This window comes from Anolis carolinensis, chromosome 1 (assembly GCF_035594765.1).
Source record: "Anolis carolinensis isolate JA03-04 chromosome 1, rAnoCar3.1.pri, whole genome shotgun sequence".
Taxonomy (NCBI): domain Eukaryota; kingdom Metazoa; phylum Chordata; class Lepidosauria; order Squamata; family Dactyloidae; genus Anolis; species Anolis carolinensis.
In genome coordinates, this window is record NC_085841.1 from 60942149 (window position 1) to 60959390 (window position 17242).

The following is a 17242-nucleotide window of genomic DNA, read 5'->3' on the forward strand; positions in this document are numbered from 1 at the left end:
CCTAGGAACAGCATTTCAAGCTTTACTATATCTTTAGCAAAACCTCTAGAGCTCTCAGGGGCATGGGAAGTAGGACTAGTTGAGATACAGTACCCCCACACCTGGAATAACGTGACCACCGACCCACGCTTTGAAATTGCACAGGGGGAAAAGAAGTGGTCCTTCCAGCTGCAGAATGGATATTATTCCAGCATCCCCGAGCTGTTGGAATACATGAACGAGCGCATATCATCACGCAAGAGACCGCCCGATGCGATTCTTAAGTATGACCCCGCAACCAGAAAGGTCCTAATTAAACCCGAGAATCAGTGTACAATCGAAGCTGACGTGGAATTACAGCGTATATTAGGACTGTCTCCCAACATTCCTCTCAGAGCGTCAGCTTTCTCAGCAGACATCACAGGAGGTTTCAACACATTATATGTTTACACTAATATAGTGGAGCACCAGCTCGTTGGTGATTTCTACGTGCCTCTGCTGCGCTGCGTACCTGTGAAGGGAAAGAATAACGAGTGTGTCAACATTTGTTACGATAAACCTCACTACATTCCGGTGAGCAAACACCACATCGACACTCTCACTGTTGAGATAAAGTCAGACCAGAACAAAAAGATACCATTTCGCTTTGGAAAGGTGATTGTGAAGCTACACTTCCGTCCCAGGAGGACATTGGATCTTTAAAAAAGAAAATGGTCATCCTGAAATCCTATGGGGATCCCGGTCTTTATAAAAACTATTACAGAGCACAAGCTGGAAATGGACTTCCGGGTTATCATGGTATCCCCCAAATGTACGGCTCAGGACTGGGTGGGATTTTCAGGAGCCTTTTCCGAAAAGCTGTACCGCTTTTGAGAAGAGGCCTGGACATCATTAAACCCCACGCAAAAACAGCTGCGCGTAATATAGCCAAAGACATGGTCGGTCATTTTACACAGGCAGTTCTAAACAGAACAACCCATGAAAACCCACAAGAGGGATCAGGGCTGATGTATATTAGAAGGAGAAGAGGCTTAAAAAGAAAAGCATCACAAGTGAGGTTGAAAGGCCCGCCCCGCCCTGTTAAAAGGAAAGCGCAGCGTAGAAAGAAACCACAGAAGCGTCGTGGAGCGAGAAAGAGGCAGAGGATACAGTCTATGAGCGATATATTCTAAAACAGCATCATGGCTTTTATTCACGGATGTTCTGAAGAGTGCACTAAATCTGAACTAGATTTGTTTCACATTGGGCCTACACAAACTAGTATCGAGAGAAGCCTTTATATCGAAGTACCCCCACTAACGGCTCTTACAGAAGCCGCACCCTTGGATTTTTTTATTGCTGGAAATGGTGAAGACTACATGGATCTCAACAACACACTTCTATATTTGACGTGCAAAGTGGTGAATGAAGACGGAACAAACCTCCCCAACGATGCTGCGGTAGGCCTCGTGAATTACCCGATAGCCTCCATTTTCAGTCAGTTAGATGTGACTTTAGGGGACCGTCTCATCAGTCAAAGTAACAACTGCTATCCTTACAGAGCATACATTGAATCCGTGCTGAACTATTGCGAAGACACACTAGCCACGCAATTTACAGCGGGGCTTTTTTATAAAGATGATGCTGGGGAGCATGAGTCTACCGAGCTGGATGGAGAAAATGATGGTTTTATCAAAAGAGCAACCCTGGGAGCCGGTAGTAGAAAAATAGACTTGATGGGACATCTCCATGCTGACCTGTTTTTTCAAGAAAAACTGCTGCTGAACGGTGTCGATGTGAAAATTAAACTTACCCGCAATAAAAATGCCTTCTGCTTAATGAGCAATGATGCAAACAAGCGTTACAAATTACATATTTTATCAGCCTCCCTCTTTGTCAAAAAAGTGAAATTGACACCCGGTGTCCGCCTTGGACATGCTGAAGCCCTCTTGACATCTAATGCCAAATACCCAGTGGACCGTGTAAGCATGAAAGTATTCAGCATACCGGTAGGGAGCCGTGTCTCCAATCAAGAGAACCTGTTTTTGGGTCAACTTCCTAAACAGGTGGTGATAGGGTTGGTCGATAACGATTCTTTCAGTGGTGCATACAATAAAAACCCTTTCAACTTTAAGCATTATGACATCAATTTTGCAGCTCTCTACTTGGATGGAGAACAGTATCCCATGAAACCATTTCAGCCCAATTTTGAAGAGGATAATTGTGTGAGAGAATATATGAGTTTGGTTCAGACTGCTGGCAAACACATGAAAGACAGCGCACTTTTAATTAACCGTGAGGAGTATGCAAAAGGCTACACGCTCTTTGCGTTTGACTTGACTCCAGATCAAGAATGTGCCGACCACTACTCCCTGATTAAAACTGGAAACCTGAGGGCAGAGCTGCGTTTCGCCAAGCCTCTACCAACAACCGTCAATATGCTGGTTTACGGTGTTTTTGACAACGTGATAGAAATAAATCACAGGAGAAATGTCTTGTTTGATTATATGTGAGATGGATAGCCTTCAGTTAACTCATCTACTAAGCTCAAATCCCTATACTCAAAAGAGTTTCTATGGGGTGTTACCATGTGACATGCTTCCGAGAAAGCATCTGCAGCAAAGGCCGCTCGCGTTGATTATCAACACTCATCCCCATAACCTCCCCGGGGAACACTGGTTAGCTGTTTACCTGCCGAATGAAAGAACTGCAGAATTTTTTGACTCATATGGACACCCTCCTGACTATGCCTTGTTTCCCAAAACCATCGTGAACTTTTTAAAAAGAAACGCCGACAAAACTGTGTATCAATGCAGGCCTGTACAGGCCTCAGACTCTGTTGTTTGCAGACATCACTGCATATTTTTCCTTCATCAACGCTGCAAGGGACTGGACTTTAAAAATATTCACGCATTATATTCCGACGATTTGGATAAAAATGACAAAATGGTTCTTCAATTTGTAAAGAAAATGAACACAAGACCACGTGCCTCGGATATGTTCCAAACGATACAACAATGTATGTCCTGTAGTGCATTTCATAATCGTGTTTAATAAAAAGCTCCTCCTAGAGCTGCTTTTGGAATATGATACGTGTCTGTCGTTTTTAAAAGAACATTCACAAACAACAAAATAGGTTTTAAGAATATAAGTATTTTATTCATTGAAAATAAAATGTATTATAAGCTGAGCCATGCAGGGGTGCTGGCCTGGCGTTGCTTTTTAGAAGATCTGCGTGACAGAGACGGAGTTTGAGTTGGGGGTGAACCCTTAGGGTTCTTTAGATAGTCCAGAAGTTCTCTATTGGACGTATTACCAACCACAGATGTCGGGGTGTTTATTTCGGCCAAGGCCCTCATAAAGGCATCCCACCCTTTAGGGAGACGTGTGACAGGTAAGGCGTGAGTTTGGATCGCAGCTTTGACCAGGTCCAAGATGTTAGATCCGGGAATCACCGCTCCTTTATACACAAAGGATCCTTTATCATCCCATGTAGAAATATTCTTGTTTTGGCTTATTTTGCTGAGCATCAATCTCGCATGATTCTTGTATCTAGCAGGCAGGCCGTCCACCACTTCACGAAACACGGTGTCAGAAGGGGGCTGTGGTGTTTCTTCAGCAGGTGGTTCAGATAGAAACAGATTTAAACTTTGCTTCTCAGCATCCCTCTGTTTTACATGAGTTAAATATTTTTGAAGTAAGGTATCGTAGAGTCGTGCTTTTTCATGTTCGGATAAATCAGACCTTCGTAGAATCTCTTGCATTTCTCTATCTAGGGATGAGATGGCTGTAGTTCGGATGTTTTCATCCTTGGGAGGTGCGCCTCTTAATTGATCCAGTTGACGGCTGGGAACCAGATACATTTTTTCAGCATATTCCATCACTGTTTGGTTAGAAAACTGGTTAACAGAGGAACGGCAAAACTTAGCAGAGGTCCCAAAAACCCTCCAGACTGTTTCACAAGGCACTTCTTTTTTCGAAGAGACACTTTGCTGTTTCCCAGAATTCTAATAAGGCGGCGCCTTTTTCTCAACGCCCGTAGCTGGTGCGGGGCCAAGGGGATGTTTCCCTTTAAAGTATTGAGTGCTATTTCTGAGATAGTAGCAATTAAATCATTGGAGCCCGTGCACAAAATGGCTTTTCTCTGGCGTGGAGGTACCTTAATAAGTAGTTTTAAAAGTTCCAGGTTTCTCTTTACACGATTGGACATATTATCCAGGAGGAGCAGGCAGCCGCAGGTCCTACGCCGTTTTAAAACAGTTGCCTTTTGTAACTCCGGGATTTTTTCTTCATCAAATATACCACAGGCCAATCTGGTGGGAAGATTCCAGTTCTTAATCTGTATGTTTCGGGTGTAGTACCATTCAAATCTATCATTAAATAACCGTGAGGTTTGCTTGTTGCGTCTGCGTAGGATTCCATGAAAAAACTCACATTTCCTGGATACATCTGTCGTGCCAAAGTAGCAATTTGTAGTTTATCCCGGGGGTTTTTAAACAGTACCATATATTTTGCATTAAGACTGATGGTTCTGTTGCTTTTTCCTTTGCAAAAAATATTTTGTGTGATGAGGAAAACACTTATATTCCGGTGATGGACATACTGGGTGAAACACATCTCCAAACCACGGTTATCGCAAGCAGGCTGCATCAAATCATCGATTACTATAAAATTGACTTTATTGGGTGGTAACAATTCATCATCATCAAATTTTTCAGGTAAACCCTGCACAAACTGGATAAAGGGGTATTTACATTGGAGTTCATTGTACAGGGGTTGCCAGCAACTGTAAAACCACACAATATTTTGAGGTAGTACAGAGAACACATGATCGGCATTATCCAGCATATTTTTTATAAAAAAGGTTTTACCACAGCCGCTCGGACCTGCTAGAATAGCAGAGAAGGGATGCTGCCATCGGGTCTGCAAATCAGTATCCATAAGGGAGCGTTGTAAATCCGTCTTTAATTACTCTTTTATCAAAAACAACCTTCTGTGTTTTTTTGAGGGTTTTCGTATGAAGCGTCCACTGACGCTTATTTCGAACAATACCCGGCTGATGTATCACAATTTCACGAGGCTGGCAGCCTTTCTTGTCCGAGACGTAAGCGAATGCCAAGTCTTTTAGACTGCTGAAATTAATTTTCTCACAGTTAGCACTATTCAGGGTGATTCCCTTAACTTTCAAACAAGCTGTGCCATCAGTCAATTTATATCCATAGGATTTTGGACCTACACTGACAAATTCTGTGATAGACCGGCCTGATGAAATTTCGTCAGTAAGATCCCCTAAATAATCTCCTAGAGGCGGTTCCCATTCCCCTTCCCGACTCACAAAAATGACACTGTCCGTGTCGTGATACAAAACACGTCTACCTAATTTATCTAGCAACTTGTAGAGTTCAAGTCTAGCATAAGCAGTGGTAAAACATGCTATGAATTCATTTTTACGCCCAGCGGTTGTCACACGGTCCTCTGAATATTTCCATGAGAGACAGACAGCCTCATCATCCAGACATTCAGACATGGACACCTTATAAGCATCAGAAAATAGAATCTGAAAGAAATCCTCAGGATCTCTCAGTACTTGTGTGACAGGTAAATTTGTTCTCTGTCCAAACTTGCCCCACAATGAGTTTAAAAACAGTTTGGCAATTTGACGTTTTGCAGGATTCACTGCAATCTTGTTTCTGCGTAAACGCACCCCCTCCCGTGCATGATAATCCCTTATATATTTAGATTTATCTTGTTTACTCACACACCACTGTGGGTAACCTGAAGCCTCCTGCTTTTGACGAAGATGCATCTTTATATACCCTGAAAACAGATCTGCAGAACGATGCTCAAAATGCCACACCTCATAAATTTCAACAACTTTGTAGCCCTTCTCTATAGCTACATTCAACTCGATTGTACACCATGTTCCAATTAACGCTCTTTCCTCATCTGTGTGGTCACAAGGGTCCAGATGTCGTGCTTCTGCACAGGTTGAGCACAGTACGAACATGAGTTTTCCAGAGATTCTGGAAGGCAAAACTGGAAAATAGAGATTTCTAGGGGGAAAAACCTTGGCCTTAACTAGTCCAAAATAATTTGAAAGGGGCTTGAAATCCTTGTAAATGATTTCAGGATGCCCCAAGGGGTACTCTTTTGTTTTGTTTACATAGGGGTACAGACTAGTAAAGTCATAATATTTCACAGATTCCCCATCTTTAGGTTTATAATAGAGGCATATTGCATTTGTACGACCCCCAAAAAGCGCATCGCGAGGTTTTAGGGGTTCAGGAAAACTGGCTTTTGCAAGATAAGCCTGGACTTCCAAATCTGTTTTTACCATATTTCTCCACTCGTGCTCCCAAATGGAACGCACTTCAAACCCTAGGCTTTGGAGCTCCGCGGTCCTTTTCTGTGTCGCGTTAAAAAGAAACTCGTAAGATTTCCCCACCACGGGGTTGTCCTCCTCTGGAGAATAACAAATCAAACAACCATGAAAAAAACAACCGAAATACTCATAGGCAACTTTCTTATCATCCACAACTGCAAAACCATCCAGAAAATAATTTCCAACTTTAACCTCCCCACCATTCAATGCGTGACGTATTTCAACTTTTTCCTTATGACTGACAAAAGAGAGCCACTGTATAGAGGCGGATGAGAATCGCTTGTACTGATTATGGTAATCATTACAACTTGGAATCGCTATAGTATTTACCCTAAGAAATTTGAACCTATACATGGCGAGAGCCACACCTGCAATGGTAGGGTATTGAAAAGGATCAATAGCGACCCTGTACCTCTTGACTTTGTCTTTTTTCTTGCCTACCATGACTTCTCTTATACCCATTGTGAGCTGCACTATTTCATGTCTGTACTTGGTACAGGCCTGCTCCAAAATCTCAACATCCTTCTGACAATAGAATGCAAGCTCTTTCTGCATATCAAAGGTTTTTGACTGGTTCTCTGCATACCAGGCTGTAAAGGCTGCCTTTTCAGCAGGCATCATGTATTCTACGCCATAGCATTCGGGCTGTGGCATTGGCCCTACATAATCCCAATTCTCAGGCTTGTTAAAATAATGTGGAAAATACCCCTTGGCATCCTCAAATCCCAAAGCCTTTGGTAATTTAGAGAGTGCCATGGGTAGGTGACTGAGTGAGTCAATGAATTTTATGGAGAGTCCTACCACAGTAACACAGATCAACTTCCCACCCTGTGCTATAATTTCAACATCCAGTTTTTCTTTCACCAACTGTCGGAGTATAAAATAACAGTCATATCCCTTTGAATTGTGAGCTATGAATGTTGCATCTTTAAAGGCTCCATCTTTTGTAAACGTTTTAATAAATTGTTCAATACAGTTTTCGCCCTTAAATTCCCAGGTTTTGCCTGCAAACTTCCATGGCTCCCTTTCCCCTTCCACCTCAATTTCACCATCACTGTCTTCAGACCCACTATTCTCCTCCACAAAATCTGGTTTAAAACACTCCACAGTCTCCCCAGAATAAGCTTTTACAAAGCAAAAATTCGGCACGTGAGCCCCCGTACTCTGGTGACATTCAAAATCGTAAAATAAATATTTCACAGAAAGCTTTGGCTGTTTAAGCGGTTGCATGTAACACAAATGACCCTCATCTTCAACAATGTAACCCCAGCAGACCGTACACTGTCTCCCTTTACACTTTTCATCATCGTGATCCAGCTCCTGATAATATCGACACTTTGTACAATACATTCTCGCTAGACATTTGACTTTCTTCTCTAAACCCAGCTGTTGGTGTAATTTTAAGCAAGCCTCAGACCTACAATGAAACTTACATCGGGGGCATCGAACCTGTTTCCCTATCACATTATCACACCCCTTTCTCAAACACATTCTGCAATAAAATAGACATGAATGATGGTCATGATTATAGAGTTTGCGACAAAATTGACAGTAGTTTCGGATGCCAAATAGCGCTTTTACATTCAGAACCCCATAGAAATGCTCATCATGTAAGAGTAGAGTATAGGCTTGAGGATAAATGGGGCCCTGTGTTTTAAACAGAGCCCACTCTGACTTTTTTGAGTAATAAGCAACATCGATATTGACTCTTAAATGTTGTTCAACAGTAGAAATATCATTAAGGGTTACCTTTTTTTGATCAGACCATCCGAGTTCCATATGCAGTTTTTGAGCAGCTGTCAACATTTCTGAATCTGTGGGTTTATGTAAACTCATAACACCAAATAAAGCTCCAGCAAAACACATATTGCCACCTGCATAATTCAGGTCTATCAGATACTGTCTCTTCCTAGCAATTATTTCACTGGCTGGAATGGAACTCAGTTTTCGACGTGCTCCACCTTGTGGCGGTTTTGTTATAGTGACCACGAGCTCAAAATCACCATGAGCGCAGATTTCCATATTGCTCTGTAATAGACGACTCAGCTGGACTAGAAACTCCTCAGCATTAAAGAGATCCCTACTTCTTTTAAAAGAGAAGAGTGGATTTCGTAACCCTGAGGCTTCTAATCTCACCTGAACAAAATCTTCGGGATCAATTCTCTGGTTCAGATTGTCTAAGATGCCCTGGATCGCTGTGTATAATGCATTTATAACCTGTGCATATGACCTCACGGTTTCTAAATTTCTGAAACGGTATACCTCCCCGATCCGCAATGTGTTATAACTAGGAAAGGTAAATTGCCACCTGTGCACGCATTCTGCAAGCACAGGGGGTGACCCATCATCCTCCTCACCAGAGGTGTCTTCCTGTTGAGGTCGGTACTCAACCTCGTTAGATGGGGATTCTACCTGTTGAGGTTCAGGAGAATGTCCATCCCTCTGGGTGTCTGTACTGGAAGAAGAAGCCGGGTCTGACCTCATTGAGTCTCTATTGCTTTTATGTTTTTGTTTACTTCTGGACCTGGCAAGAGTTTTTCTCGCCTTTGTTATCAATCTACGTCTCCTTTTCCAGTACAGTTCTCTAGGTGTGAGCTTCTTTTGCTTTCTTCTACCCCGCTTGTGCAACCCTCTACCTATCTGATAGTGAGTTGAGTTTGTAAGAGGGTTATAATTTTTACATGCTTTAATTGCTTTGAGAAGTTTTGGAATTTCATGACCGACGATTTGATCCAATCTCATTTTTAAAGCAATAGACTGTTTATAATTGTCGTCCGCTTCATCGTTCAATCTACGAATTTCAGCAAAGCATTCCCCCGCAGTGCTCATAATTTCACAGTCATGATCATCTTCCGAATTCAGCACAATGTCATTGTTGCCTTTCTTCTTCTTTTGAGGTCTAGCTGATTCCTGAGTTTCTGGCCTGGCTCGCTTCAAGCGGGTTCCTAAAAGATATAATAAATATAATAAAATACCTAAACACAATCACGTGTGGCTATTTCTCATATTTACAGAGAGATGTTCTGTGGGGCATACAATTACCTCGAGTTTTTGAAGTTGATAGATTGGTAGTCTTTGGAGTGGGCATGTTGGTCTCCTTATCTGGAAATGCAAATACATACACCTGAGTAGCTGTTTCTCATATTTACAGAGTGGTGTTCTGTTGATTTCTGTAAGATTGTTATTTTGTGTGATTGCGACTTTGTTAATTTTTGTTGTAGTATTTATGTTCTGTGTTTTACTACCATTCATCATTACCTGCATGCTTGGAAGTTGGTGGAATAGCCTTTGGTTTCTCCACAGTCTTGAAATCAGCATCCTCATGACGAAGTGCTTGTTCTGTGGAAAACAGACAATCATTTCAGAAAAGACACACACACACTGGGTGGGCGTTCATTTTATTATTAAATAACCTTTGGAGTATAAGGACAAACCCATCATTTGAGCATCATCCACTTCCAGCTGAGAAATTTGCACATCCTCATAAGTAATTTCATCTGGTAACGGCATATTTTCTATGATGGCTGGGTACTGGATATGAACGTTAGGATAGAAATGTTGGTTGATGTTGCTCATTTCTGATGGTTTGAGTTGTTGAATCTAAGAAGGTGGAGAGGGTTAAGAGGCAAGCATTAAACAGGTTGTGCAATCATTGCTGAGACACATTTCCATACAAGACCCAAACCGCGCCAGACACCATGGATTGGACCCACCCTGACAGATTACCAGAAATTGAAAAACAAACGTTCAGGATTATTCAATCTTACCTGAATTTGGCAGCTGGAAAAGCCCCCAAAACATCATTAGATACTGAGATATGTATCTCTTTACAAAAAATGAATGAGTTGGATGCCAGGATCTTTCCTATAATATCACCTCTGCAATTGGACACTCCCACACAGAGCTGTGAAATCCTTCAACATGTGATGCAGCAAACATTTTCCGATGGCAAGATTAACTGGGGCAGAATTTTTTCTATAATATTATTTGGATGCATTTTAGTCAGAAAAATGCCCTACACAGAAGTTCATGTCGATAATGTAGCTGAATGCATCGCAGCATTCTTGCTAGATCATGAATCTAAATGGCTTTGCCGTCATGGAGGCTTGGTAAGTAAAATAAACTCTTAAAACTTTATAATATTCAATTTAATATACATTATTGTGTATACATATAATATTGATAATAATATTATATATAATATACAGTATTGTATGTACATATAATTTATTGTATGTACATATAATATTGGTAATAATATTATGATGTGGTACAATATAATACTAATATTAATATTACAATATAATACCGGTAATATTATACACATACACACACACACACATATATAAATAATATTACCGTATAGTGTCATAGTACAATATGGTAATATATGATGTTAATATTGTACTATGGTAATAATATAATATATTGTATGTACGTATAATTTGTGAGCCAAATTGCCCCCCCCCCCACTTTTCTGGTAAGAAGGCCAATATATAAATATAGTAATTAGATTAATTAATTAAAACTAGCATAACAGAATCTTATTTCTCATTTTTTCTAGGAACATGGGGTGAAATACATGAATGCTCTAATGGATGGTAAAACAAAATTGTCGATTGTTGAATTTATGTTATATGTTTATAATCTAAAGTGGTTGATATTCCCTGTATAAATAAATAAAATAAAAATCTACATCCTTTTTGTTATTATTTATATAAAGCAAACAAACAAAATAATGTACCCTATTTTCTGTTGTAAAAATAAGCCGTAGCTTCCAATGAAACAGATTAAATTATAGGGTTGTTGTATGTCTTTCGGGCTGAATGGCCATGTTCCAAAAGTATTCTCTCCTGACGTTTCGCCCACATAATAATAATAATAATAATAATAATAATAATAATACTTTATTTATACCCCGCCACCATCTCCCCAATGGGGACATCTATGGCAGGCATCCTCAGAGGTTAAATTATATATAAAAATCTATTAAATGACAATTGGGTGTCTGACCTCAAATGAAGCCAGCCTAGAGGTATAGGATTGTGTATTAGGTTAGAGTACCAGGCACAAGTAATTCATTAGCCCTGATTTTCATAAGTACCCATTTGCCTAGGATGGTTTGAATGTGTATTACCTATTTCCAGAGGAGCATTCTTTTGTTACAGTAATTAGGTCAATACAGTAGATAAGCATATACAGATAATCTGCAGGGGCCTTTCATGTTCCTTGACTTTTTTTGAATGGGCCTTTCTCCCACCTAACCAAACAAGACACGGCTATGGAAATATATATAGCTATGGAAATTAGCTATATATATTTTATATGTAAAATATATAAAACTCTATTAATAACAATTTAATAATAACAATTTAATAACAAATAAATAACATTTTAATTTAATGTTAAGTGAAATAGGTACAGTTTTACCACCAAGGGTCACCCATCATAGCCTTTTAAAGGACAGGATTCAGCCATAGAGACTTTTTAAAAAAAACATCCCATAAGAGGTTGACCCACATGTTAAATTATTTTAAAATCTTAAACTATATATATATATATATATATATATATATATATATATATATATAGAGAGAGAGAGAGAGAGAGAGAGAGAGAGAGAGAGAGAGGAGGTTGGGAGAAAGGTTTGGACTTACCAATTCAGCCAGAAATGTTGCATGGGCCAGAGGATTGAACCCAGGATGTCCCAGGGTTTTTAAAGCGTAAGGGGGTCCTCTTTTCTGGTTGGGGCCGCCTTTCCATCCGCTTTTAAACTGAGAATTCCCATTGGCTGATGAGACAAACACCCTCCTTTTGAGGTGTGGTCATATTTGCAGTTAGGCATACATGTTGTACAGAAACATTTATATAAATCTCTATTAAATAAATGGGTATCATACTTTTTTTTATTTTGAGGGAAGGGGTTGGGGAAAGGTATATTGAAGAAAATTAGCAATATACGCCTTAAAGAGTAGTTGAAATGTATTTCCAAAAGGGAAACCCTCAAATAAAAGCACATTGTGCATTATGTTTTTTTTAAAATCCATTTTTATTTTACCCCATTTTAAAATAATCTGCTAAATGGGGCATGATGGGCTATAAGGACTTGTATTTTCTAAAGGACTGTAACACTCTCCCTTCCCTATAGACATTGGGTTGTTCTGTTGGACCCTTATTTTATTATTTATTTTATTTTTGGTTGTAAAAATAAACCATGTTTCCAATGATGCATTTTAATATATATATATTAATACATGGTTAAAGAAAGGGGCCCACACTTCGCCTTGTGTATTCAGTTAAAGATCCAGGCACAGAGATGCTTATTATCTCTGTTTTTCAGAAGTCTTAAGCATCCGGCCCCACGCCACTGAAAATATGCATATCCTGATTGTCAGAAGGATCAATAAACAGGCACATATTTTCACTTTTCTATTTAGTTAGATATATATATATCATTAGAAATCTTATGAGTGTTCATTAAATGTACTTCTAAAGGTAAGCCCCTCAAATAAAAAACACAATGAGCATTATGTTGTTTTTAAATCCATTTTATTTTACCCATTTTAAAATAATCTTCTGGTAAATGGGGCATGTTGGGTTATAAGGTCGTATTTCTAAAGGAATGTAACACTTAAAGATCCAGGCACAGAGATGGTTATTATCTCTGTTTTTCAGAAGTCATCAGCATCTGTCCATGGCATGACCACTGAAATATGCATTTCCTGTTTTGTCAGAAGGATCAATAAACAGGCACGCATTTTCACTTTTCTATTTAGTTAGATATATATATATACATTAGAAAACTTATGAGTGTTCATTAAATGTACTTCTAAAGGGAAGCCCTCAAATAAAAAACACATTGAGCATTATGTTGTTTTTAAATCCATTTTATTTTATCCCATTATTGAAAGTACCATATATTTTATTTCAATGTAACACACTTTTTTGAATTTTTAAAAACAGTCATCAATAGCTGCAAGTTTTACTCTTTCTTAAAATTAGTTATAATAGGCCAAAATTTGACATAATGTTTGTATGGACGGTTTTTTAGCACAGTTTTGACTTGCTGCAGAATCTCCTGGTTGCAACTCTTCAATCCAGCATTTAGAACTTTAATAGCCTTATCAGTTTGGCCAATATATGTTACCAAATTCATAATGTAGTCCAATATTTCAGAGGTCATATACAGAGAGTTTTGACAGTAACCTATCAAAAGTAAAATATGAAGGGTATTTATGAAGCATAAATTTCCACAAATATCCTTCAATTTTTTGCTTAGGAATTTGTTGTTCCATAACACACATTCATGACTCATCTGATTCCCTGCAAAAATCTGACAACCCGGACACGCCTCAAATAATATTTCGTTTAAACAGTGATCTAATATCCCGTAAACGGTTGCTTTGGCGGTCTCCAACATGACCGTCTTCTGCTCTACATTCCCTGTTTCAGTCTTGACATCCAATCCAAGAATGCTTGACATAATCACATGGCCTGGGCGTTGAATAGCACTCATTTCAGGGGTCTCCTATAAATAATAAAATTAATCAGATTTTAAAACACGCACATTCAGTGACTACCACCCCACCCATACATAAAACACATCTCTTCAAAACTCATACTTACTTGTAGCTGGCTTGATGCTACGCAGCATAGCTTCCAAATAGCAGCGATAGATGGTGACTTCACTTCTTCTTCTTTAGCTGCCCCTGATGAATTTTCTGTAACCCCCTAAAATGATTTAAAAGATAAGTGTAAGTGCTTTCAGTTCACAATTTTGCTCCTTGAAATAGACCCTTTCAACCCTAAGAGGGATCAGAATAATAGTTTTATGTTTTTTACCTGCTCAGAGGATGGTATTGATGGTTCTGATGAAAGTGTTTCCAAAAGCCTGTTAGCTGATTCGGAAACCACCCGGTCTTCCTCACATTTTCTTTTAGCTAAATCACAGTCATCATCCTCATCAGAACTTGAACTTATGAAGCGTTTCCTGCTTTGGGATTCATCAACTGTTGAATCAGGTAGCTCTGAGGAAGAAACACTGGCATCTGATAATTCCATATTTTCCATTCCTCTGAAAGCAGTCAAGGGATGCACTAAAACTCACATGGAGTATTTATTCCTAAAAGCTCCGCCCTAATGGGCCCTCCCAGTATCACATGATGACCTTATGGGCCTAAATCCATTGGCTGTTGGACACAGAGCACAGAGCTCACCACTAAGACCTAGCACACGGTCCTGGCTGCCCCATTTCCTCAAGCAGAGGGGTCAGTCTAGGCAAGGGGCCTTTCAGCCCATACGCATCACCATGAATGCCTCATTGAAACATGTCTGTGCTTGCCCCACCACGTGGTAAGCTCCTGCAGTAGGAGTAGGGAACATGCACCATAGACATACCCATCACATGGGCGGCTTATGGTAGGGGTGGGGGGGGGGGTGGGCTGTGGGCTGTGGGAGGGCTTCACCTCAGGGGGAAGGGTCTCCCGGGATTGCATTTCCTGTTTTTAGGAGGAGGGAGTTCCTCTTTTAGGAGGTGGCACTTCCTGCTTCAAGGGGCAGGACTTCCTGCTTCAAGGGGGCGTGGCACCTGTCAAAAATGAGTTTGACGAGAGGTGGCCCCTATTACTACTTGTGTGAAGCATGATTATAAATATTGGCCATAATCTTGGTATTGCCCACTTAATGAACCTAAGGTGCATTTATTAGACTGTCGAATTAATGCAGTTTGATACCACTTTAATTGCTATGGCTCAGTGCCATGGAATCCTATGATTTTTAGTTTGGTGGGATACCAGCACTCTTTGGAGAAAAGGCTAAAGGCTTTGTAAAACTACATCTCCCATGATTCCATAGCATTGATCCAAGGCAGTTGAAGTGGTGTCAAGTTGTATTAATTCTTTAGCAGGCATGGGCAAACTTCAGTACTCCAGGTATTTTGGACATCAACTCCCACAATTCCTAACAGTCAGTAGGCTGTTAGGAATTGTGGAAGTCCAAAACACCAGGAGGGCTAAAGCTTGCCAATGCCTGTTCTATAGTGTAGATAAGTGGTTCCCAACCTTTTTTTGACCAGGGCCCACTTGATCGGGGCCCACTTTGCCCAGGGACCACTCTCCAACATTAGTACCAAAAGGGTTACAAATCAGTTTTTGGTCAACTTTAGGTTCCGTTTGGTTATTTGGGATGCTGATTCAGAAAATTGCACTGGATAGACCACAGCAGCTATAGTTTCTGATACAGAACATATACCATCCAGTAGTCGCCATCTGCTTGCCCAAAGAAAAGCATATTTAATCATCTAGAGCTGATGTGGTCTATCCAGTGCAATGGTCAGCTCCGCAGAAAGGAGCAGAAATAAATAAAACAAAACAAAATAAAATAAATAAAGAGGAAACAGGTTTGCGGACCAGATTTTTGTTCTCGTGGGCCACTGCTGGGCCACGGCTCACAGGTTGAGAACCACTAATGTAGCTTAATTCTAAATAATCTTTCCTGCCCGTGCCCCAAACCTGACGGAAGAATGGACCTCATCCTCCCCAACAGTCTGAGGCCACATCTACACTGACATATAAAGTCCAGATTACCTGCTTTGAAGTGGATGAGTCTAGACTACCATAGGAGTGGCACAGCAAGTTAGCAGTTAAAATCTGGGAGTATGGTGAGCTCCTGCTGTTAGCCCCAGCTTCTGCCAATCTAGCAGTTTGAAAACATGCCAATGTGAGTAGATCAATAGGTACCACTCTGGCAGGAAGGTAACAGCGCTCTATGCAGTCATGCCATCCACATGATCTTGGAGGTGTCTACAGACAACGCCGGCTCTTCAGCTCAGAAATGGAGATGAGCACCAACACCCAGACTCAGACATGACTAGTCTTAATGTCAGAGGAAAACCTTTACTTTTGCAGTGGTTCTCAACCTGGGGTCCCCAGATGCTTACAGCGGTTAAATTGCCTGGGATTTCTGGGAGTTATAGGCCTAAAATCTCTGGGGATCCCAGGTTGAGAACCACTGACCTACTCTACCATACAACCCAGTAGATAATCTGACGGGGCCTGAGGGACTGTGAACTTCTGCTTTAAAAGTTTGAGTATGATCTGTGCTGTGTGTTCTAAAGGAATTATCCATATCCTTTTGGTCTTCTTTTCTGATGATGCATTCTGCCTGTCGATCTGTCTCTGTGGCCCCATCTATGCTGACTATATGATGCTATTTCAAACTCCATTATTTAGCAGTACAGATGGGACCTCTCTCTTTGCAGTAGTGACTGCAGAGTTGTCAGATCTTTTGAAACTCAAAGTGTGCCTATTTCCTTTCACTCCTGGACCAATTATATGGGTTTTTCAAAACACTGCAAGACCTTTTCTGGCAAGTGTGAGTCATGATACATGTCATGATGTATTTCAGGCCAATAGAAATAAAGCAGTACAATCAGATGCCTCCCTTCTTGGGTCCCTTTTGTCTATACACAAGAAATAACTGCAGGAAATACAGGAGCTCTGTGAACTGTTGCTCCTAGGGGAGCAGATCACATGCTAAGGAAAAAACTATAACTACAAATCCTAGCATTGTCTGTACAACTTCTCAGTCTTTGCCTTTACATTCCAGACAAGTCGGGTAAAATTAGTTTGCATAAATATCCTGAAGCATTGTCTACATCAGAGCCTCATGTTTGTCCCTTGTGGTAATGGCTTGCTGCTTGAGCTTGGGTGATGTGTGCCTGTTTTATTTGCTATGCTTAGCCTATGGTTAAGACTCACAATTGTGCTAGAGATTTTATTTTTCAGCTCACTTTCATTCAATGGATGATACACATAAAAGGATGGAATATTGGACCTGCCACAGATGCAGATCCTTTCATATAGCAGCTTCAATCTTCCAAACATGATTAATTATTACCTAAAG

General features: G+C 40.3%; 2 protein-coding genes across 3 annotated transcripts; one reads left to right on the forward strand and one right to left on the reverse strand.

Annotated features, from left to right (window-relative positions):
- Positions 1–1160: 1160 nt before the first annotated feature.
- On the forward strand, positions 1161–2471 carry LOC134299305 (uncharacterized protein F54H12.2-like). Its single transcript, XM_062981751.1, has one exon. It carries the CDS (start codon positions 1161–1163, stop codon positions 2469–2471), a length of 1311 nt encoding a protein of 436 aa, XP_062837821.1.
- A 2247-nt stretch (positions 2472–4718) lies between these two features.
- On the reverse strand, positions 4719–14970 carry LOC134297547 (uncharacterized). Of its 2 annotated transcripts, XM_062975401.1 has the most exons (7): positions 14183–14970; positions 13967–14071; positions 11998–13868; positions 9775–9940; positions 9599–9679; positions 9383–9442; positions 4719–9285 (listed from the first exon to the last, which is right to left on the reverse strand). In XM_062975401.1, the coding sequence occupies exons 4-7, from the start codon at positions 9914–9916 to the stop codon at positions 4889–4891; spliced, it is 4680 nt and encodes a 1559-aa protein (XP_062831471.1). In that variant the 5' UTR covers positions 9917–9940; positions 11998–13868; positions 13967–14071; positions 14183–14970; the 3' UTR covers positions 4719–4888. The 2 variants fall into 2 exon arrangements, with proteins under 2 accessions (XP_062831471.1, XP_062831473.1); XM_062975403.1 differs by lacking the exons at positions 11998–13868; positions 13967–14071; positions 14183–14970 and having other exon boundaries at positions 9775–11860.
- Positions 14971–17242: the final 2272 nt, after the last annotated feature.

What these genes read in the sequence shown, in the direction of transcription:
- LOC134297547 (XM_062975401.1), bottom strand. Translation starts at nt 9,916, where the DNA reads ATGAGCAACATCAACCAACATTTCTATCCTAACGTTCATATCCAGTAC. An exon ending in GGATGATGCTCAAATGATGG is followed by an intron (nt 9,680 to 9,774) that starts GTTTGTCCTTAT and finishes TGTTTTCCACAG; the next exon opens with AACAAGCACTTCGTCATGAG. An exon ending in ACCAACTTCCAAGCATGCAG is followed by an intron (nt 9,443 to 9,598) that starts GTAATGATGAAT and finishes TTGCATTTCCAG; the next exon opens with ATAAGGAGACCAACATGCCC.
- LOC134299305 (XM_062981751.1), top strand. Translation starts at nt 1,161, where the DNA reads ATGGCTTTTATTCACGGATGTTCTGAAGAGTGCACTAAATCTGAACTA.